The sequence below is a fragment of the Hirundo rustica genome, chromosome 3, assembly GCF_015227805.2.
Source record: "Hirundo rustica isolate bHirRus1 chromosome 3, bHirRus1.pri.v3, whole genome shotgun sequence".
Taxonomy (NCBI): domain Eukaryota; kingdom Metazoa; phylum Chordata; class Aves; order Passeriformes; family Hirundinidae; genus Hirundo; species Hirundo rustica.
In genome coordinates, this window is record NC_053452.1 from 24,345,441 (window position 1) to 24,367,959 (window position 22,519).

General features: G+C 45.7%; 1 protein-coding gene across 2 annotated transcripts; it reads right to left on the reverse strand.

The window, feature by feature from the left end:
• Positions 1 to 4,608: 4,608 nt before the first annotated feature.
• SERTAD4 (SERTA domain containing 4) lies at positions 4,609 to 10,401 on the reverse strand. 2 transcript variants are annotated; one of them, XM_040060356.2, is made up of 5 exons: positions 10,313 to 10,401; positions 9,787 to 10,084; positions 9,268 to 9,454; positions 8,743 to 8,858; positions 4,609 to 5,849 (listed from the first exon to the last, which is right to left on the reverse strand). In XM_040060356.2, exons 3-5 carry the CDS (start codon positions 9,437 to 9,439, stop codon positions 5,094 to 5,096), a joined length of 1,044 nt encoding a protein of 347 aa, XP_039916290.1. In that variant the 5' UTR covers positions 9,440 to 9,454; positions 9,787 to 10,084; positions 10,313 to 10,401; the 3' UTR covers positions 4,609 to 5,093. The 2 variants fall into 2 exon arrangements, with proteins under 2 accessions (XP_039916290.1, XP_039916289.1); XM_040060355.2 differs by lacking the exon at positions 10,313 to 10,401 and having other exon boundaries at positions 9,787 to 10,248.
• Positions 10,402 to 22,519: the final 12,118 nt, after the last annotated feature.

The following is a 22,519-nucleotide window of genomic DNA, read 5'->3' on the forward strand; positions in this document are numbered from 1 at the left end:
TCCCCAAGGTATAGTCCCTTCCTGCTAATGATTTAAAGACTAAGGAGAGCAGCAATAGGCCAGCTACAGCCCCAAAGGCAACTGCTTTCACATGATTACTGCCCTGAAGTTTTATCTAACCTTCCACACCTGATCCAAGGCCCCTTGGAAGCCTCTGACCCGGCATACTAAATCTGGTCTGGTCTTAGAGCCACAGCTGTTTTGCTTCATGCCTGTTTAAAGCCCAGAGAGTGAAGGTCTCCCCCTAACACCCCTCAGCCCCAGGGCTGGTTCATGTTCAGCCCCAGAGTGGACCGGCTGGCTGAGTACTCCACGTCTTAGCAGCCTTGAGCTGAGCAGGATTAGCTGCTGCAAAGGCACTCGGCACCCAGCCACGGCTGTGTTTACATTAGAGAAAATGGACCTCACAGAGACAGTTTGCAAACACCGCAAGACGAACTTTTGTAAACTCCCTTGGTTTAGTCATCTTTCCCCATCTGTCAGAGAAGTTTAAGTGAGATTGAAAAAACACAGGAAATTACTGTGTATTCCAAGTAGTCGTGACTGAGCGGCTTGGCTGTTATATGGGATGCCTTGTGGAAGATTCGCATCTCCTAACATTTCCAGCAGGATCCTTTGAAACACTTCCCTGGCTACGGTATTTTAGCAAGCTCTGCACACCCTGCCAGGAAAAGCCTCTGGGGTTCTTCGTGCAGCTGTGGAAAAGCTCATACCAGTTCTGAGGAGCCCAAATGGTGACCTCCAGAAAGCAAGGGCAGCCCCTGTCTTAGAGGTTGCAAAGCAAGGGATGGACAATGTAAAAGGTCAGGTCCCTTTGGGAGGCCTCCACGTGAGAGTTACATTCACTGAATACAACACCAGATGAAATCCTCTACCTAACAGCAGTTTAAACCTTTGCCTGATGTGACCGACTGGTTTGGTTTTAGGGTTTTTTTTTTTGTGATAAAACTTAAGAAATTTCTTTTGCCAAGGTTCCTGGCATGAGTGAGCAGCCATTGCTTTCGCTACGCCTTTAGCTCAAGGAGGCAATGAAAGGACACAAGTCAAATGCAGGCTAGAAATCACCTTCACCTCTTTGCTTCAGCCATAACTCTCTAATCACCGGATCACTCCGCAGTGGCAATCTGAGCTACAGGCAGCTGGGAAAGTCATTTACGTGTCACAGCTGGCACCAGGCTCCAGAGGCACCGCAGAGCAGCCACCAGGTTACTTTGTTTAAATGCCGTGTTAGCTCATGCTGTGGCTCTGAACCAGCTCCCTGCTTCCCCTGCACAAATCCGAAGGGTGGTGGCACACGCCGTAGCGCCCTGGCGGCATGTCATGGTCATCGTGATGGTAGGACACAAAAGGACAGATGGTGGATGAGGGGTGTAAATGGAGGATGGAGGGCATGCAGGAAGATGAAAAGTGAAAAATGCCACAGCTTTGCTTAGGGGCGTAACACCTTCAGGACTGAAAGAAGCATTTCATTTCTGTGGCTCAGGCTGTGTCTGTTTTCCCTGCGGAACCAGCTGCTCTGCTGGCACTGCACATCACTGCCAGCTGAGGCTGTCTGAGCGCTGAGGATGCTTGAGTACCCATGTTAAGCTGTTTCAACAGATTAGCTAACACAGTAAAAATAGTAAAATTTTACCAAAAGTAGAGTGAGTATAAATCGAGCACAATGATATTATGCCACGTGTTTTAAAAAAGAAATATGATTTTAAAACTGAAATGAACTATGCATTTCCAAGGGAAATGTATTACCTGGATCCTGAAGATAAAATGACACTTCTGTTCCTAGCGACAGGAAAATTGATGTGACAACAGAAACATCTTTTTCTGTTGCTGTTTGGCATGTGCTGAAAGGCACAGTACTTTACAGTCTTACACTCTAGGAGCAAAGGGTCTTAGGATAGAGAGAAAAACAATCTTCCTAGAGAGAAGCGCTTCTGTCCAGTTCTTCTGGCAGGTAGGCCAGGATCAAGTTCAGGAGCATTCATTCAGCAGTTGTGTAGGGGACATATGGATGAAAGGCATTCATATAATCTTGTAAAAGAACTATTTTTTGAAAAGTTTTGATACTAGCAAAATGTCCTCAGCAGTGGAGTGTGCAGTGGGGGAAAGGCCTATCAGGCTTGCAGTCTCCACATGCCGTAAATCAAATTGAATTTAAACTAGGAAATCCATTCAGTCTAGCCCAGGCTGGAAATCCTATCAAGGTCTATTGCATTTCTGGGAATGGGACAAAGGTGTTTCCCCCTCTTTTCTAATGCAGAATACCTCTGTCTCTTGTGAGGCCAGTAGGATAACTCAGTGGACTCCTGAGCCAAATACGTCTACTTTCACTATTTGCTATTATTTTGTGTGGCAAGAAAGGCATAAAACCCCACTTACCAACTTTTGTTAGATGGCATTTCCTCCCTTACAGACCCTGATGATGGTAAGATTGTCCAGAGCTGTAATGGGTTAATTTCCAGATGTCTCTGGAACTAAAGAAACCATTAGAGAGGCCAGAATAGACAAAGATCTGCTGATCCATCACTTCAGCTTGTGCAAATTCAACTGAGAAGCCTCTGCAATAGGTTATGTGTGCAGGCTTGTTCTGGAAGACCAAGGAGCCCTTTAGGGTCAAAAAGCTTTCAGCCCCCCCAAAAGTGTTAGCTGATTTGTGGTTTGGGCAGGTGTTTTCCTTGGCTGTATGTGCAAGTCTACAGAGAATCTGTTGCTTCTCAGTGCACCTTCAGACTGTCCTAAATGCTCCTGAAACCCTGGCAAGGCTGAGCTCTCTCGCAGACCCAGCCTGAAGTGCAGTCAGCTGCTGTGTAATCTCTTGAGCAGGGAGCAGTTTGATTAAACGGCATTTTCTTCGGTGAGGCGGGGGGAAACATGGGGGAAAGGACCCAGTAGCCATTGGAGATGTAAAATTAAAATGAATTTTGGCCATTTTAATAAATATATATCAAGGAAATTTCACTTTACTACAACAACACATTAGTATACAAGCATCTAATATTTAAGCTTAAAACATCAAGCGTTTATCAAATATTGGAAAAGAGCAGACATTACTAGACTATCTGGATATAACACAAGAAAAATCAGGTTTTTTTAAAAAAATTGGTCCTTGTGGACAAATGTCTAAATGATGATCCTACTCATACACTGTATGAATGAGATCTATATTTAATATTATTATTATTTTTAATAAAAAAGCTTCTGTCTTGGAGAAATCAGGTGGGACTTGTACTGTCATTATTTGTCACTTTTCACAATGATAACCCTTACAAATTTACCAGTTTAAACTCACCTGACTTCATAAAGGTTATCATTGATTTATATCCTGCTGTGTTTGTGGTCACCTTGGCTGGGAGGGAGCGTTTTCCTGTGACTGCTGGGCTTTCTGAGAAAGACCATACAGTTTGCAAATGTCTTTTGCTACCCAAAATCACTATGGCCCAGGACTCCTCCAGCTGAACCCGTGAAACCCAAAGCAGGAGGTCTCAGACCCGGAGACCTGTCTGACTCCAGTGCCAAGCCTGGGGCTGTGTTCTCCTGGGGACACTCATGCCCTGCACTGAGCTGGCTGCTCCCCCAGCACAGAGGTGATTTTCACCCTTTGGGCAAGAAGCAAGTGGAGAAGTCACTTGAGTGCAAGATGCTGTGGGAACAGGCAGCTATTTATGAGTCAGCTGTGGCCTGGATGTGGCTATTGCGCTGAGCACAATCCTGCCAGTTGTTATGGGGACTGTGGGAACTAATTAATTTGGTGGATCTAAGACTCACTCTTGGTGCAACCCCAACTAACGTCTTCTGGGCTTTTTACACAGCACACTTTTGCAATCCATCAATCTACCTAGGGATGACTAAATGTTGTCCTCAGCCACTGAAATCTCCAAAATGTTCTTTTTTAACACTAAACCCCTTACATTCATTCAGATAAAACTGTGTTTATCACCACATTATTAATTAACATTGTGCTTTTTGCCTTCTTGTCTTTTTTTAAATCAACGGCAAAAGCCGTAGAAAACTCCCGCATGCTTTTGCAATCTAAAAGAGAGAAATTATGTGAAACAGAATAAAGTATAAAACATGCCACTGGGTCATGAACTTCATTATACGAAGAAGAAAAAAAATAGAGCCCCAGCAACAGACAGTTGCCATAGAAACACTCAAGCATCGAATGCTTGTTTACAAGAGACATCTCTCTATTGTTTCTTAAATCCCTTCCTAAGGATGGCAAATCAAAAAGCAATTGAGCATCAAAAAGGAAGAACAGAGATGTTTGAATAGGAAGTTGAACTCAGTACTTCAAAGGTTAAAGGTTTCTAATAATATTGATCCACCCCATGGGTTTCTTTTTTAATCTCTGTTTAGGTTAAATCCCTGCTGTATCAGATTCATACTTAATTTTCACACTGGCAAAAATTAAGACAAAAAGTAAGGCACCAAAAAAAAAACCTGCCCTGTGTAACAACAAACCTCATTAGTTATTACAGCCGAGGTGAAAACATGCAAGTACTTGAGCTGCATGTTTGATTCTGATTAAGATTCCATAAACAGGTTATTTCTTTATGCTATGTCCTATTTTGTCAGTTGAACAAGACGCTGAATACAGGAATTCAAGAGTACCACTACAAAACGTAAGGATGGTTTATTCCCAATCCATGAAGATGGTCCTTTGTCAGAACGAATACTGAGTTACAAGGAGCATATCATCCTTGCTGGTAGCATCAATTTGTTTACCAGACTTCTAATTCCTTGGTAAACATAATGGAGGTTCTTCTTAATTAATGGCAGACTTCTTGGGGGCGGGGATATGTAAAACGATATGTTTTCCCCATCTGGCTGATTGGCATTTTCAGCAATGAAAGCTCCACCATAGCTGCACAGACTACGGTGCTCAGCAGTAATGCAATGTGTTCTTTCTGAAGTCTCCTCATTTATAAATAGCCGCCGATGGCAGAGACACTTTACGCAATCTGCTCTCCGCTCTACACGTCATGTTTGTGGCATGATTGTACCATTCGTAGAAAACTATAAAAAATCCGTTCAAAATAAAAATCTGATAGAGAAGGAACATGCTGTGCATGCTTCAATAGAGCAAGAAAGATGCCTCATATTTTACTTCCTTTGTTGCAGCAGATTTTATTACTTGGTAAAGATTCCTTTTTCCTTAAGGATTTTTTCCAGGATTCACTTACGTTGCTCTTGTCATTACATCCAGTCTCAAAATAGTCATAAAATTTGCCTTTACATTCAAGAGCATGGGTGCCTCTTACAGGTTCACAGTTTAGGGTGATGCTCTCTCTCTCAGGTTCATTACCTCCTTTCTCATCATTAAATTTTGCCTTTTCCTGATTACTGTGAGACCTGCCATTAGTGACGAATATTTCATTAGCAGGTATCTGGTCATCGCTTCTGTAGGAAGGTGCACTGCCAACTTCATAATCCACCTGCTGGGAACAGCTTGGCAAAGAAATGGGAGGGGAGGAGGAAGAAGAGGAGGAGGAGGAGGAAGAGGAATTACTTTCTGTACTAGCATTAACAGAGTAGGGTAGATTTAAATAGTGACTGCCACATTCTTGATAGAAGCAGCACATGTGGAGCCTCTCATACTCCTCCTTTGCCATCCGAAGGCGTTTTCTGTATGGACAGTCCTGGGGCACAAACCACTCTTGTGAAGAGGCGCCACCGAATGAGCAGGTGGAGAAGCACCAGTTGTTCTGCATGAGGATCTCTCCGTGGATCCTCTTCATGAGATTGTTGATGAGGACGGATCTCCGCAGGTAGACTTCAGGATCATCAATGAATTTCAGCTTTTCCAAAGACATGTAAAGAATGTGGGCCCGCTCCTCAAACACGGAGATTGTCTGAAAATGCAAAAAACACAAGAGATGGAGCTGAAGGCAACCAGTTTTGTTCCAGACAAGGAGAAAAGAAATAAAGCATATTATTCCCTCTCTGTCACTACTTTTCTGTTCTTTTTCAGAGGCATCTAAAACTGACTTTTTTTTTTTTTTTTTTTTTCCATTTTGCGCGTCCATGTAGCTGGGGACCTGCTTTTTCTCGGCCACGGCATTCCCCCATGTTTAGGGGGTAAGCAGCTGAGCATTACACCACAGAGGCAATTGCAGGGCATAAATCCAAGGTGGGAGAGTCAAATCCAGATGCACACATCTGGCTCTTTAATTACATTTGGGATTAGAACATGAAATTGTTGTTTTGCTCCACTGATGGCTAGAGGGGGCCTTTTGTTGCAAAAGGACCCAATTCCATCATCCCCTGTGGGGCTTCTGCAAAGCTCTGAAGCCAAGCAAGGGTCCTTCCTGCAGCGCCAAGGTTTGCAAGAGGCAGCCAGCAGCCATCGCCTCACACAGCAAGTGTTGGAGCGTTTCATCTGCTGCCAGTGGAAGAGGCCCTGCAGCGAGGAGGTCTCCCTGTGCCAGGCTCTTACACTGCTCTGGTGCACAGAAATACATGCAGGGAGAAACCCATCTCAAAGCATCCCAGCATCTGGAGAGCAGCTGTTGGCCTGTGTACTATGCTCTGTGCTCTACAGGACCGGTGGGAACACAGATAGGCAGGGATAAGGTCAGGAAACGAAGAGAGGATAGGGATTTGCAGAAATCCTGGCTCTACGCCCACAAATTTGTTCTCCCTTCCATGGTCCTTCCAGGGCTCCCTTTCTCAGCACTAGCAGCGTGAGCAGGTTACTGCCCCTGGGAGCCCCCAGATTCTGCACTGTAATCGCTACCCTGGGAATCAAAATAGGAGAGGGGGCAATGCCTGCTACTACTGTAAGCGCTATTAACTAATTTTCATTTTTAGTAAGAATTCGGTTTGCGTAGGAGGAGAGCAGCACAGCACAAAGAGAGACTGCTCTAAATCCCCCCATCCGTGGCTTGATCATTCTTCCCTTTCCCACATGGTTACAGCATTTTTGCAGAGTGGAAGTCGTAGCTATGAGGACAGAAAGGGCTTAAAGCACAGCTGCTTTTCACATCCATTCAAGCTCTCCTCAGCCCTCTAGCTCTTTCCACAGCCTGGTCATGTCTGCAAGGCTTAGAAGCAGCACAGTGCCTCATAAAAACAAAAATTGGCCATGATTTCATAGGAGTTCACAGCTGAAGCTCTTTGCTAGAGAGAGTAATTTTCTATAATAAATGACTCATTTTAAATTATATTAAGCCTATAGGTTCATTTGCGTCCTTTGTACCTGCTGCAGCAACAGTCAGTGAAGCCATAAAAGCCTGGAGCAAACCAGTAAGCCTTGAACTGGGATCCTCCTGGAGATATGCACCGGAGGGACACCAGTAGGAACAAGTTGTCAAAGGCTTTCTTCTACACATTTGCCAGCAGCTGTCTGGAGAGAGGCTCCAGGCCCTACCATCATACACTCTATGGGACAAGTATTCTCAGAACATAACTCCTTGCTGGGTGGTATAAACATGTAAGAAATTCAAGGAAACCTGGTGGGCATCCTCCCTCTGCCAGAGCTCAATGCTGCGAAGTAGAAAATGTACTTGGGCTCAACAGAAGAAACTGGTAAGCCAGGGTTTCTGACAGGTTACACCTCTACAAACAGCACAAAACAATGGCTGGGTCTAGCTTACCAATACCTCTACAACTGCTTTTGGTTGCTGTTAGAAAAGACTAAATTACTCTTCCTTCTCCCCCTCTTTGTAAGGAAATTAATCACCGATACAAAAATCCAACAATCTAGTTTAAAAAAAAAAAAAAAAAAAGGCTGAAAACTGGGAGAGTGATGTGACATGTGTAAAACACTCACTAACCAGAGCACATTTTTCAACACCCTTGGTGCTGTTTATTCACTGCTCTGGCGGCAGACCAAACATCTTCTGAAATTAACAGCGGGACAATGTTTCACCTTCCCGGTCCAGGTACTTATTTCCAGACAACTCTAAAATCCTTGGGAACTGAGCTTGGCATTAATGCTTGCTTCTCCTCCACAGAAATCCCTCCCCCATTGCCAAGAGAACACGGGTAGCATTGGACCTCCATGGTAGGATTCAACAAGGTAAAGACACTGTCTCAAGGCATGAGCTATCCTTGTGCACTTCACCCCAGGCATTCGGTTCCATACAGAACCGAGCCCTTAATGAAGAAGAGCATAAAATCTTGCAAAAAAAGTCCAATTTTAATTATGTATCCACTGGCCTGGGTAACGTTCGCTCTAATCTCTCCCTTGACAACTTTCACTAAAAAAATATTCTTGCATTTACTGATCTGTTCTTTGGGAGTTATCAGCTTTTTAATAAACACGATTAAATACTGAAGGGACTTGTACTTGCTTTCCAAGTCATTCCGGTTTTTTAGAGGATCTGTAACCAGCGTGGGGTATATGGAACCTCTTACTATTTCCCCCCCTCGTAAAAAAAGTTTTATATGAGAGGGAAATCTTTTACTTATGTTCTTCCTTCCTGTTGTTCAAGTGCTGTTACGGAGCTGTTTCTGTAAGCGTGGCATGAACTAGCTAAGGAACAAAATAATCTGAAAAAAACCGAGTTATTCTCAGCGTTTCCATTTGCAGTTGTTATAAATGCAGAAACGCCTTTGCTACTTTTGCAATTGATGACAATACAACAATAAATGCGAAGAAGTGACAACTGTTTGTTTCTGAGCAAACAGCTGGATCATTCTCCTAATTTCAGCAGAGTATTTCAGCCTTCTGGAAATGGGTCAATCGAGTGTTACTAAGCATCTGAAACTCAGAGGAAAAATAATGACTATTAGAAAACATACTTTATGCGTACAGCTGCCGAGCGGCGGATGAAAATCCTCTTCTTCCACATATTTCCTTTTAAAGTATGTGATCTTGGATGTCGTTACAGGATTTGAAATTCCCCTGTAATGTGATCCTGTGGGTAATAAATCAGATATGACAAATGACATGCGGTTTGCCGGAGGTTCTCCAAACAAAATACTTTTCATTTCCCTTCGCGCTACAGGAGAACGCCGCCGCATATTTTCGCATCTATTCGCGGCGATCAGAAATAAACCCTCTCCTGCCTGGCGCACGACCCGGGGGCCGGAGCGAGCGGCGGCGCGGGGAGCCGGGCCCGCCGCGGGGCTCTCGGCCGCCGGACAACTTCGCCGCTCCGCCGCCGCCGAGCGCGACGGCGCCGGGCGGGCCCCGCGCACACTGCGGCCCCGCTGCCCGCGGGAGACGCCCGCCCTCCGCCCTCCGCCCGCCTCGCTCCGCGGACGGCCGCTGCTCCCCGCGGAGGCCGCCCGGTCCCCCCGCGGCGGAGCGGAGCGGTGGCCTACCTGCGGCGGGGGGCCCGGGGGCCGGCGGGGTCGGGGCCGGGGCCGGCGGGGCGGCGGGGCCGGGGCGGCCGCAGCAGGGCGGCTCCCAGAGGGCGCGGTAGGCGGCGAGGTCGGCGGCTCCCTCGGCGGCGATGGGGCGGCCCAGCCGCTGCATGGGCAGCACCAGGGTCATCGCGGGCGCCGGCACCTGGAAGCGAAGCAGCGCGGTGAGCGCCCGCCGCCCTCACCTGCCCCCGCCCCGCCGCGTTCCGCCCCCCGCGGCCCCCGGCAGCCAGACCTCTGCGCGCACGTATATTAAAAACATACGCGTATCGATCTCGCACAGACGCACGTTTGGGGTCGTCCCCCCTCCCTCCTTCTTATGGTAGGAGAAAGAGCGGAGCCCTCTCCCACAAAGGGCGCGGGGTCCCCGGCACCGGGAGTTGGTGCGCGCTCCCCCCGGGCCGCCCCCGGCCCCGCTCCCGGCCGCGCTCCCGCTTCCCCCGCCGCCCCTTCCCGGCCCCGGCGGCGCTCACACACCGGCACGGATCCGCTCGCTCACTGGCTTCCCATTTCCTCCCGGCGGCGGTGGCACGGCGCGCTCGGCACCGGCGGGGTGCGAGTCTGCCTGTCTGGGTGCGTGTGTCTGCGGTGCGTGTCAGTGTGTGTGTGTGTGTGTGTGAGAGAGAGAGAGAGAGCGCGCCCAGCAGTCCGGGATCGCGTTCCTTTCTTCTTTCTTCCCTCCCAAACGACACAGACAGGCGAAGACTTAGGTAGTTGTTTCCACTAGCCCCGATCGGACTGAACTGGATCTGCCTCCAGTCAAAACACTGCGAGACTAAGACAGAAAATTGGCTCCGGTTTCACGCCGTGAGTTGCGGTCCCACCGGAGCCAAGCACAACATCGGCGGAGCGGGCGGAATATTAAGCAGGAGCGGGGACTCCGGGGCCAGCGCCGGGCTGCGAGCTGCCTCCTGCCGCGCCAGCGGGCGGGAGGGGAGGGGAGCAGGGGGGGGAGGCGGCAAACTTTCTGCGAGGGGCGAGGGATGAGTTCATAGTCACCTACTTCTTGGCAGAGGAGCGCGGAACAATGCGCCCAGACGCGGCCCGGCCCCTCCCTCTCCTTCCTCCTCCTCTCTCTAAGAAAGCGGGATGTAGTTTCCCCTCGGCGCAGCCCTCCCGGAGGAAGACGGCGGCCCGAGCAGGCGGAGGGAAGGAGGGGCTGCAGGTGGGCAGGTGGAATTTCAGCAATTGTTTGTGTTAGCAGCTGAGGGCTCTCGAACAAGAGGAAAAAATAAACCGCAGCAGAAGAGGGAGGAAAAATAAATCGTTCACATCTGCCAGTTGTTTTCTTAAATCCTAGCACAAGGCTGCTACTTTATTAAGAAACGGCTTCCAGCGTGCGCTGTTTGTGTCTTGGATGCCTGCGTGCGCGGATCTGCCTTGCCTGCTCACCGGGGCAAAAACGGGAGCTGAAGGCACAGGCAGCTGAGGCCCCCAAGCAGTTTGCTTCAGGAAAGGCCACCAGCCTCACTGCAGTCGGGCTGACAGGTGCCTAAACCCCTTCCTCAGAGCCAATTTACTGCTAATGCACTGCAGATAGCCCTCAGTCATTTTTTCTTGCCATCTTACTTTTTTCTTGGACCAAGGAACAACACAGGGAATGGCAAGCCGCCGGACTGGTCCGTTGAAAGTTTTCCCTGACACGGAGATTATATGTTATTTATTCCTCACACCTTTTCTTACCAGCTGAGTACCAACACGTGGAAGGAGTGGTCAAAACGAGGCAGTCTGCTGACCTAGCAGCAGGGCCAAGAAGTGACCCGAGAACCGGCTAAAAAGTCAATATATTTTATGTCTGAAAAGATTACACCGTCATTAGAAAGCAGCATTGGACTATTCTCATTAATCCAGACGGAGGAATCATTCACAGGGGCACATCAATCTTCTCACGTTGGCAAGATGTCAACACTCAGTGTTTGTCCTGAGAGAATAAAGGTTGGAAGAAACTCGCTGCTGCTTCTGGAAGTCAGGATTCCTCTGCTCATGATGAATTCAGCATCTCTTTGTGAATTTATTATTTTTTTAATGAGAATCGGAGATTTCAAGTCTGCATCTTTTTCTTACCATATTTAATCACAAATAGGTCTTTCTAAGCTTAAGCAGAAATGTGCAGGAAGGAAGGAAGCATTGGGATGCCTTCTGCACAGCGCTGCTAATTTATCTTGAAAAACTGAGTTCTCTGGACAGCCACGAAAGTAAATGAACTGCTTCTGCTATTTACAACATGCAAAATTAATAGAGGCAGGCCAGTTCACTTCCATAAACAGCTACTGCCCGTGCACATCCTCTGGGTTTCCAAACTGTATAAAAACAAGGCATAAATAGTATAGCTTCTCCGGGAGAGAAAAACCCCAACCACCAGAAAACCAAAGCCCCAAACAAAGCTTGTAGGTCTCAGCATGCATTACAGAGATTTAGAGGTGGCTCTCGGCTACAGAATCAGCCCTGTTTTGCAGCAGAGGAATTGCTCCAGCATACAGAAGCTGAGCACCAGGCTTTTAAAAGGGCTCGTGACTCTGGGCGCGCTATTCGTTCCCCTTGGATGTTCCGAAGCACCGATTTCCAGCTGCTGCAGATGAGGGGGAAGAGAGCTGCAAGCATGGGAAAAGTCGGCCTCCTTGAAGGTAGAGCTGGACACAGCAGAACTGTAAGCCAGTGTTTACTGAGGAAGCGCTACCGGACCCAGCTCTGCAAGCAGGACCTCTGGCACTGCTCCCGAAGAGCCAGCCTACTGTTTTTCCCCATTAAGGGTGGCAAAATCCACGCCTGAGTATCTTGCCAGAAGTCGCACAGCAAGTCAGTGTCAGCGCCAGAAATAGAACCAGATCTCATCGTCCTCCAGCCGTAAGCCCAACCCATTCATACTGCATTATCTTATGCAATGGAGGGATTTCATCCAAAATCCCGTTGGTTTCAATGAGACTTTGCAGAACAGCACACGCATTGTTACATTTCCATTAGCGCCTCTGGAAATAAAGGATGAAAGATGTACATTTGAACGTACAATATATTTACTATACAAAATTACAGCAAAAGGTTGACACTTAGGGCTGGATTCAATTTTGAAAAATCCATTTGGGAGCCTTGTGTGGGCTTCAGTGGCATGGAAGCCAGGCAGAGTTTTTTATTGAACCCAGCCCTCCATCCTTAGGCTACCACAATTTTTCCATTTTGTCAGCCAAATGCATTCAGTGTGAGGACACCCCGAGGCATCTACGGCAGCCTGAAGGTTAAAATGTCAAACTTTTTCCGTGTTCGGTTTCACACAGTAAGACTACTATACATTGCCACGCTACTCCATTTGCTGGGGTTTTCACTCCCTATTCCTCCAGAGCCATTATGATGTTAATGAGAGAACTGTAATGATGCCATTCACATTACAAAAAGCCTGATGCGATGTCAGAGAAAGGGGCTTTTTACACAGTTCCAGAATGCCTCCAAAAACCCAAACTTAAATATAAAATGCCCGTGACTATAAAGCTGCAAGTCTCACCGAGACCAATAAAAACAAGGGAATAGACTTAAGATGGCTATTCCTTGTTTAGCCCTGGGTTTGTACCCAAGTACTGCAGCAGGTTCAGTCTTTATCACATAGCGCAGAGCACTTCCATTGCATAACAACGCTGCTTGAGGAGAGAATAGCGTTTCTTAGCTGTTAACATCTGGATTGCAGCGCTTAGAAAACAAAATTGCCATGGTTTTGGTAGCTGTTACCTTCCTGGCGTTTCAGAAAATTTACAATGCAGAAGCAATAAGGAATCCCTCTGCACACAGGCAGTGCAGAGCCACTGTCTAAGGAAGCAATGACAGCTGGCGAGAGGAAGGGGAAAGGCACAAACACCTACCCAGACTGCTGTACCCCCCTTAAAAGCAAAACAAAAACCCGACTGTGTCACCTGTAAACTAGTCCAGGCTAACCTCATTGTAAGCTATCTGCTCTTTATGGTTGATGCAACAAAGTTTGGTGTCGCAAACTTAGCTGGGGAGGCAGGGCATCCTGTGGACAAGAGCGTCATGGAAAAGGGCATAAAGGCTCCCCCGGGAGCAGCAGATAAAGGCATGAGGACGCCAGCATCACGGGCAAAGAGAGCAGAGCCATGCTGTAGAGACAATGGTGGAGTGATGACAGCTATGGCAGAACTGTGACAACCTCGCACGGGAAAATAAAAGACTAGATGGAGGCAAATAAGGAGGACAGGCAGGAGGTGGCTTGGCTCTGACCACAGCAGCGGACAGGGAAGAGGATGTTGGGAGCTTGTGTTTAAATTGATCAAACTGGCTGATATGTCACAGGTTCAAGGGGGAGGAAGTTACAAACAGAGAAGGGAGATAATGAGTGCCTTGATTAAAATGTTTATCGTTTGGATAGATATGCATGGACTTGTAGTAACGTTGTGAATAAAGCAGTGGAAGCACAGGGGACACCTAATTGCAGCACACTGGGGCAGCCCAGTCGCAGGAAATGAAAGCAAAGGATCAAAGACACTCCCTGCACTCAGGGCTTTGGAGGCAAGCTGAGCAGCAAGGCTGCAAGAAGTGGAAAAGCCGCTAGAATTGGCCATGATGGGCTTATATTGAAAACTGGACTCCCAAGAGACAGCCCATGGAGCAGACATTGCAGACTTCTTCCTTCTCTTTCTGATAAAAGATAGCTGAGGAGAACTGTGTCATGCCAATGCAGAGCAGTCTCTGGTCTATGGTGAGGGAGAATCAGCGAGCCAGAGTCATCAGAGAGGCAGCAGGGGGAAGAAGGGAGTGAGGACAGGTGAAGCGAGATGGTCTGGGCCTGAGGCAATGATGATTTTCTGTTTCTTCAGCTGTACCTCTACCAGAAATGTACAGAACACCGTCTCACAGAAGCAGGATCCAAGGGTGAAATGAAAGGGTTAAGGCTGGCTGAAATAACTAGGCTGGTAGAACAACAGGTCTGTGTGCCAACGGGGTCAATTCAGCTTTTCATCCTTCGGAGGTATAGATAAACTATAGACCTGCCAAGTCTAGTGTTTTTTCCTTGTATTTTTTGGCCCTTACTTCAGGGAATTTCAGGGAATCCACTGGGGTTTTTTCTTTTGCTTTCTCCCCCCTCTCTTCTTTTTCTAGAGCTGGACTTACTGTTTGGTGGAAAAGGAATTAGCTTGGAATCAGAACTTGATTTTGGTGTCAAAATACAGCCATTTCATGGAAGTTTTTCAAAGGTATCTTCACTTAACTTCTACCCTAATTTAGATTATACAACTCCAGATACTTGAGCGTCTCTTTCTCCAGACAGCATTCAAAGCAAATATTTCTCTAACTTTTCTAATTCCCACGTGCTATTTTTTTTTTTTCTTTACATACTTTTAAGTTGAATTGAAAGACTTTCAACTTATGAAAGTCCAGAAAGACTTTATGGAGTTGCTCTGGACCGGTATGCCAGAGTCCCCTGGGTTTCAAAAGAAAAAAAAAAAAAAAAAAGCCCTTTTGGATTCTTAACACTTGTGCTTTCTCCTGCTTTTGTTTTCTATGAGGCACAATAAGAGAAAGTTTCTGTTCTGACAAAAAAGATGCTTCCTTTCTTATTTCTTTGTAGGTACATGTCACCTATCAGAACTCTTGGCAGCCAATACGCAATGAATCCTGAATGCTGGTTCTAACAGTTAAAGTTTTCCCCAGAATTTATGCAAATATATGAAAATGCAAGCGAAATTGCAATTTCTTTTGCCACAGGGCTCCGACAGATCTGAGAAGAGGTGCCATCACATTTACTGCAGCCATCTCCCTAAGGCTGCTTAGCCTGCCCGGCCTGGGAGAACAATAAAGCCCCACGGTATTCATTTCAGCAAGCATAAATATTTTTTCCAGTGTTCTTAGCCAATATGTCTCATATGCTCTCTGCCTCCACCCCGCTGGTGGCTGCGTGGCCTCGCTCGACATAAAACACTGTCCAGGATCCATTTAGCTCAGCGGGGGTTTCGTTTTCAACACGCTTCAGTATCCTGAGGCCAAAAGGTGCTCCTCTTGCTGCACACTGTAACCGAGAGCATTTCTGATTAGTTAACCTTTGCGAGGGGTTTTAACACTGAGTAGGTGCTCCCGGTGTTATTATTGGGGCTGAGGTCAGAGGGAAAAAGGAGTCCCGGTAGTCAGGCGGGGCTGAGAAAAAGCAAAGCCCTGCTGTTACATAAGGAGATTTCCCAAATCACCAGGCAGTTCTCATCGCTTCTTCTGCAGGAGAGGTACCAATTAAAACCGCTTCCCCGCTTAACTTTCACTCCGGTGCACAGCACACGCGTGTCACTGGCACCGTAAATGAGATGGTTTATGGAGTTAATTATATTGCATTCGTCACTTTCTGTCTGCTGAAGAAAGTAAACAAAACAAACACAAAAAGTGTTTTGGAACAAAGAGCGAGTTGTCTCCCACTTTGCTGTGTGCTACTTTCCACGAAGAATGAGAGCTATTGTTATCCTTTTACAAGTTTCCTTCTAAGGGAAATAAACACCAAAGGTAGGATTCCAAGGAAATGACTCACAAATATTGGCAACAGGCTCTGAAAATTGGATCCAGTCTTCCCAAAAGCCTTTAGCAGAATACTAAAACCTCTTATTGCAAAATAAACTTTTCCCAGATGAGCTCCACATCAGCTCTGCGAGTGTGTGAGTGTGTGTGTGTGAGTGTGTGTATGTGTGTGTGTGTGTTAGCACTCGGAGACAGGAACAGAACCCATTCCTCTCGTCTCCCCTTCTTCCCTCGGGGGCACCGCTGCCGATGCCATTTTTAGCTGGAAATCTTTAATAACCGACTGAGTCATCCTCGGCAGAGGGATGTGCCTCACCTTGCCGAGCAGCGAGCTGCCCGCCGGCCGTCCGCACCCAGAGCCCCCCGGCAGAGAGGCCGGGCAGACGTCTCCTACAAGCCCATCTACAGGAGCTGGCAGGAGCATTTATCCTACAGCTGTAAAAATGAAGGGCAGGGCAGAGAAGGGATTTTTTTTTTTAATTTCTTTTTTCCCAATCCCCTGACGTCGAATCGAATTCAGCAGGGCAAAATCAGCCTCTAATAATTTGTTTTCAGTCACTGAGTTAGCCTTTCAGATGTGCAGAAGGTAACCATGCACCGTGACTCATATTTTATTTCTTAATCAGGAATCCCAGGAACCAGGGATGCAGACACTGAAAAATCAGACAGCTGAGCAAAATCAGTGCGGCAGGATTACCATCTGCAAACAGAACAATCTACTTTGCATATTTATTTCTCAGCTGTTTAAAATTTTGAATCATAAATGCATGTTCTGTATCACTTGTAATGCATGCAGTCTAAATCACTTGCACTCACTCATCTTGGTTTGGGGGGTTTGTTTGTTTGTTTTGTTTCTGACGATTTAAATCTGGTTAGACAAGAGCAACAGAAATTGCAAACCTTACACAGAATTCCTTTGTTGCTGGGTTCTACTTAGACAAGCCTATTAAATGAAAGAAGCTGGTCTCCTCATTCATTTCTTTTGCAAATTCCTATTTAACCACTCCAAATCGAGATGAAACAAACTGCGATGCTGGTCCAGAGTCAGATTTCTCTTTTTCCTTTTTTTTTTTTTTTTTTCAGAAAGTCCCTTTACAGCGTGCCTGAAAGCAACTGGCAGCCAAGTACCTACTTAAGACTCGAAAGGTTGTGTTAGTGGAAGTTTTGCATCTGGTTCAAGGCACTGCCAGGTAGTTTCTAAAGCCTGTAATTCACTAAGTGTCCAACAGAAAGAGCTTCCAACAGGACCTCTAAGTAAGGAACGATGTTTATATAGACTGTCTGAGAAATCTGAATTGTGCTGAACTCCAGCCATCGCTCAACCAGTTATAACCAGCTGTCAGGGTTGGGAAAGAAACCAGGATAAACCAGTGTGGTGTTGCCTTCCCGAATCTGCTGGCAGGGTGGCACAGCAGGCTGGGAGGTAGGAGCTGCTTGGACCCCACCCCACTGCAGTGTTAGTGGGTGAATTTTAATATTCATCATTGCGAGACTGCTCCTTTTAGTGACAGAAAGGAGGGATCAGCTGGGAAGTGGCGGCTGCTGCAGGGAAGGCAACGCAGAGGGAGAAAGCCAAGCACATGATAGAAAACATTTAGAGATCCACAAGCCAAAAATCACTGTAATCACTTTGGCTACCCCCTTTCTCAGCCTTTTGTTGTGCTCAGCTTTTTCCACTTTCCAGAATCCTCCTGAAGCAGCCAGAGCAGTCACAGCCACAAGAAGCTGGCCAGCATCCAATCCTGCTCAGGCACCGCTGCTTCTACCCCTCTGTGTTCTGTTTCTGTCTGGACAAGGGAAAATAGCCCTGGTATCTGCCTGTGTTGGGGCATCTGCAGGGAGCACCTTCCAGGAATGAGTCTCACATTTTGTAAAGATTAGGCACAGTGAGTTTAGTTACAGGATAAAAATCTCCCATCCCCGACAATGTGGCACAACCGCAGCGAGGAGCTGGAAAGGAGAGCGAATGGAGAGAGCCCACCTTGCTGTGGGACATGGGGGGTTGATTTAAAAACGTATTTTAAAATGCTATCATTCCAGAGTAAATACTTGCAATGCCCATAAAGCACCTTAGAAAAAGAGAAATGTCTAGGTAATGAAAAGATTATAAAATTATGATACCGGTGCAGTTGAGTATCCATTTTTTTTATGCACAGTGTGGCTCATGAGGCTACCAGGCAGCACACATGACCCGTAATCAGCAGGAGATGCTTTTGGCAGGGATAGATTAGTCATTCATCCCTGTGCTCTGGTGACAGCTCCTCAGAGAAAGGTTTTCTGGGGTAGCCTCACAAGCCACAGTGCTAAGAGAACATATAAAATTTTGACGCAGAACTTCATATTTGACTGAATATTTTTTTTTGTTTTCAGAGTTTCAGCATTCAGATTGATTCTTACTTACATGACTTTGCCTATTCATGTCTCAATCTCCTTGCCAGTGTCCCTGTTTTCAGACTTCAACTTTTATGGCCTATAAGAGCAAGCCAAAAAAAATCAATTAAAACAAAATATAAGAGGCTTTTTTAATGTTTCAATTTACACCGCAGACCCCAAAATACTAAGTTTTTTAAAAAACTAAGCATTTTAAATTCAGTTTTGATTTTAAGTCCAATCTATTGATTTAATTGCTATGGGAAAAGTAATCTCTAAATATTTCTATAATATGAAATAATTATGCAATCACTGTCCTTGGACAGATAACATTCTGCTAAGATCTGCCTTCAATTATTTATCTGCAGCTACAGAAAGTGATTATTCCTTTTACTTGAGCAGTAGCTTGAAAAAACTTGAAGTTCTTCTGAGAATTAATTTTCAATCAGAAAACTGTTTTGAGGCGTGTGTCCTCATGGAGGCTGGGAATCACAGCTCTGATCCACACCAGTGGTTCTTCCTCCGGCACTCACAGTTGGTTTTTGTTGCCACTTCATTTTTTAGGAGTACTTTTACTGCCGCGAGCAGAGTCTGTTTCTAAGAACAGCGCAGTCCAATGGATGGAGTGGATGATGCTCCCAGGGACCAGGGAGGACCAGGTGTCCTGGCAGAGCGTCCAGTGCGTGCTCTGGGCAGGAAGTGCAGATCCAGGTGTGTGTGGAGAAGGGGAGCACATGGGGGTGCTCCAGCTGGAGCAACCCAGCTCCCTGCAGGACATTCCCCCTGCTCTACACGGGTGAAAGGGGCACAGGAAACCAAGTGCTGGGCCCCACACTGATGATGAGAATTTACTTTCTCCTGTCCCAGACCTGGGTAGTCTCCAGTGTCCAGAAAGAAGACAGCATTATGTGTGGGAGGGACAGCATTTTCAGAGCAGGATCTGGTGCCATGGCAATTACCCAAAACTGTTCCTGCTTGCCTGCTCCAAAATCTCCTGCACAGCTGTGTCAACCCTCTTGTATATCCACATGGTGTGTCCTGGACTATTTCTAAACTCCAGGGACTGGGAGATGCCTGAGCTAAGCCCTGTGAAGTTTTCTCACTGCTATGAGTAATGGCTAGGGACAGACAATTACTTTGGTTTAAACAAACTTGTGAGACAGTACTAATGCTTTCAATGAAATGCACTACTCTCCAGATTTAACAACAAACAAACAAACAAACAATAAGAAAAAAGGAGTTATGGAGAAGCAGTTGTGTATTCCTTTATATTTTCAAGGTTTGTACAATATATTGATACTCACTCCAGTGTCCACATTCACCTACATCTGCAGCAGCAGCAGCACAGACACTGTATGTCCAGTCCTCCTCATGTATGCACTCTGGAGCAGAACAGTGACTCTTTTTTTTTTCTTTTTTTTTTGCTAAAAGGAGAGAGAATTTTAAACTTCAATATCAGTTCATCCGTCAAACCACCAAGAAAAACTGAATAACGATCAGCTTCAGTTCAATTATTCAGCTGAATCATTTTTGTCATTGCAGCGAAATTGCAGTATGAACTCTAAAACAAAATTTAGATCTCATGTTAAATCTCTCAAGTATTTTTTTGGCTCCAGCTTAGCTGCTCTTCCATGATAATGAATCAAAGATTCATTTCGTTCCCATGTCTACTTCTTCTTGACACATTCCTGCTCACCAGCCCTCTCTGTTACACATGCTCCCTGCTTTTCACAAAAGGAGGAAAAGACTTTCCTCTCTCTGCTTCCCAGGGCCAGACTGTGCCAGCCCAGCTCCCATTGAGCGGTTCCTCAAGCTCACCTCGCTCCATGAATAGTTTCACTGAGCGCAGCGGGACCCGAATAAAGCTGGCACAACCTGGCCTCCAGAAGAAAGATCCCATCAGTCCAAAGACAAAAACAAGCTCACAGCAACGGCGCAGGGCACAGCGCCGAGAGGCACCAGCCCAGCTTGGGGACGGCCAGAAGGAAGTGCCAAGTTTCTGTTACATCCCAGAAGAAGCTTGCACAAAGTTACTGGAGGATTACTCTAAGGGAGGATTACGCAAAACACTAAGGGAGATTCTCTGGCAATTCTGTGCTCGGGCGACTTAATATTATGAGCTTGGGAAATGCATCCTAGTTGTCTTTAATAGGAATGCATCACGACCTCTGAAGAATTTATAATCTTAAAAGAGAAATCCCAACAGCTAAAAATATGGATGCTGAGAAATGCGCCACTCAATTACAAAGCAAATTATATGGGCCTCCTGTGTGTGGTTCTGTTCTCAAAAAGCACAAGCAGCTTCCTACTACTTTACAGCCATGAGAGTAATTCCTTTACTTAGAGAAACACACAGTAAATCAGAAATAAAAGGTCCTCATGAAAAATATCTCAGCAGCAATTCCAGATCTGAGGGGCACAAAAGGAGTTAAAAACCATCAGAGCATAGTCAACAGTTGAGAAATAAGTTAGTAGAAGTTATTCTGGGAGCCAGTGGATTGCAGTAAGTTAAACTGTGCACCGTATTTGTTGTCTGAAATTATTCCAAAAGCAAAATCATTCCAGGAGAGAAGGATAAATATCCTGGGATAATCCAAACCAAAAATCAAATACAAGAGGAAGAATAATATCTCATTGCATTCCAAGTCCATGTCGTCTTGAAGGAATTATCCACTTGCCCAGGTTTTGCTGTCTATTTGTTTCTAAAGACTGAGACTGGAGAGGAAAGCATTAGGGGAATGCAGGGAATCTCAGACAGGGCACTAAAATTGAGTTACTTTCTCAGTTTACATACTGTGCATGTTTTTAAATAAAGTTGATTTTACTTTCCAAAATCTAATCCCAGTAATACAGAATGCATACTGTGTTTCAAAGTATGCTTGTACAAAGGAAGTACTCTCTTTAATAGAAACCCCAAATTAAATATGTGTATTTTTTTAATGCAGATTTTGGAATTGAGGTTCACCCTCAGGCCCCCTACACTCTTTGCAGGTTGGCCTAAGTGTGATTCACCCAGTAGCACTTGAGCCATTACACACACAGAGGTGTAAATGTTACAGCTTGTAATGATCCCAGAGTTCCTGGAGACACTTGGTACATCAGGTCCTTCTCTGTCAGTGTGCTGGGAACTACACACCCACTATGAGCTTTAAATTAAAAGTCAATGCACACTTAAAGAAGGTGCAAATAAACAATTACCTCTGCTAATTTAGCAAGAATTTAGCTTTGAGAGGTAGCATTACAAAATCACTGCTGCTCCAGGGGGCTGTCCTGATGCAAGGCAGAATAATGCATCCAGCATTTCAATTTCAATATTGAAAATTTTTAGCACCCATACAAAGTTTGGCTCACGTATTTTTTTAATCTCTGAAGTAAAACCTTCATAGGCATTTTAAAGGCTGTTGCTTTTAAAGGGACTTCTCTGATTCAGCTGATAAAGTATCCCACACTAAATGTGGTTTAAAATAACAAAATGCAACCCCCTCTGTGCACACAGTCACTTACATTTGGGCTTCAGCTGGCTGACACAATTCTCTTCTCCCAGAGATCTTCAAAGGCAAACAGTTCTAGTGTCTGTAAGGCATCAATTTTCCCTCATGTTTAGGCTGCCAAGGACTTTTCCAGTCATGCCCCTTTTTCCGACCATTAGCTATATTTAGAAATAAATATGTGTAAGAAATCCAGAAGAACGTATGGATTTGGATATACCTAGCTATAGAAAACAGCAAGTCTGGAGATCTTCTTCTCGTCCAGCCTAACTGAAGGGCTTAATAAATTTGTTTGAAATTATTCTGCAAACCAGCAGATTTTTTGAGACTGAAAAACAGGGAAGAAACCCCCAGCTTAGTTGAATCTAATGTAAATCAATTCAAGTTAGTTAAGGATTCCTTTACTTGCTTAGTGGTTACTTCCCAGGACTGATGTGAGGGTTATTATTAAAATACATGGGCCAGCTACTCCTCCTACAGGTCACCACACTGAGTTCTTCATCGGTAAGAAAATGGTTCTGGTGTTTCAGAAGACAGGATACTTTTTTTTCTATGCCTCAGCCTAATTACAGGCACCAAATTATTTCTGGAAGCAAACCAGCATTTTCTGCTGCCCCTTGCAGAAGAGAAGAAACCGTAATCTCGATTGTTTGCATTCATTAAAGATCCTCTAGGATCTTTATCCCCAAGGCTTTGGCCAAATTCCAACTCAATTACTGTCTACCTGAAAATTCTCCCAGTAAATTAGGATTGATGGATTTGTCTCCTCCCTCAAACTGGTGAGCAGCCATAGCTTGAACTGCATAGGCTTCATCTTCAAACTGGCTGATTTCAGGGTCAGGTTAGGAACATCA

Coding starts and splice junctions, on each gene's coding strand:
- SERTAD4 (XM_040060356.2), bottom strand. CDS start 9,439: ATGACCCTGGTGCTGCCCATGCAGCGGCTGGGCCGCCCCATCGCCGCC. Junction 8,859..9,267: donor CCCCGGGCCCCCCGCCGCAG/GTAGGCCACCGC, acceptor TATTACCCACAG/GATCACATTACAGGGGAATT. Junction 5,850..8,742: donor TCGGCAGCTGTACGCATAAA/GTATGTTTTCTA, acceptor TTGCATTTTCAG/ACAATCTCCGTGTTTGAGGA.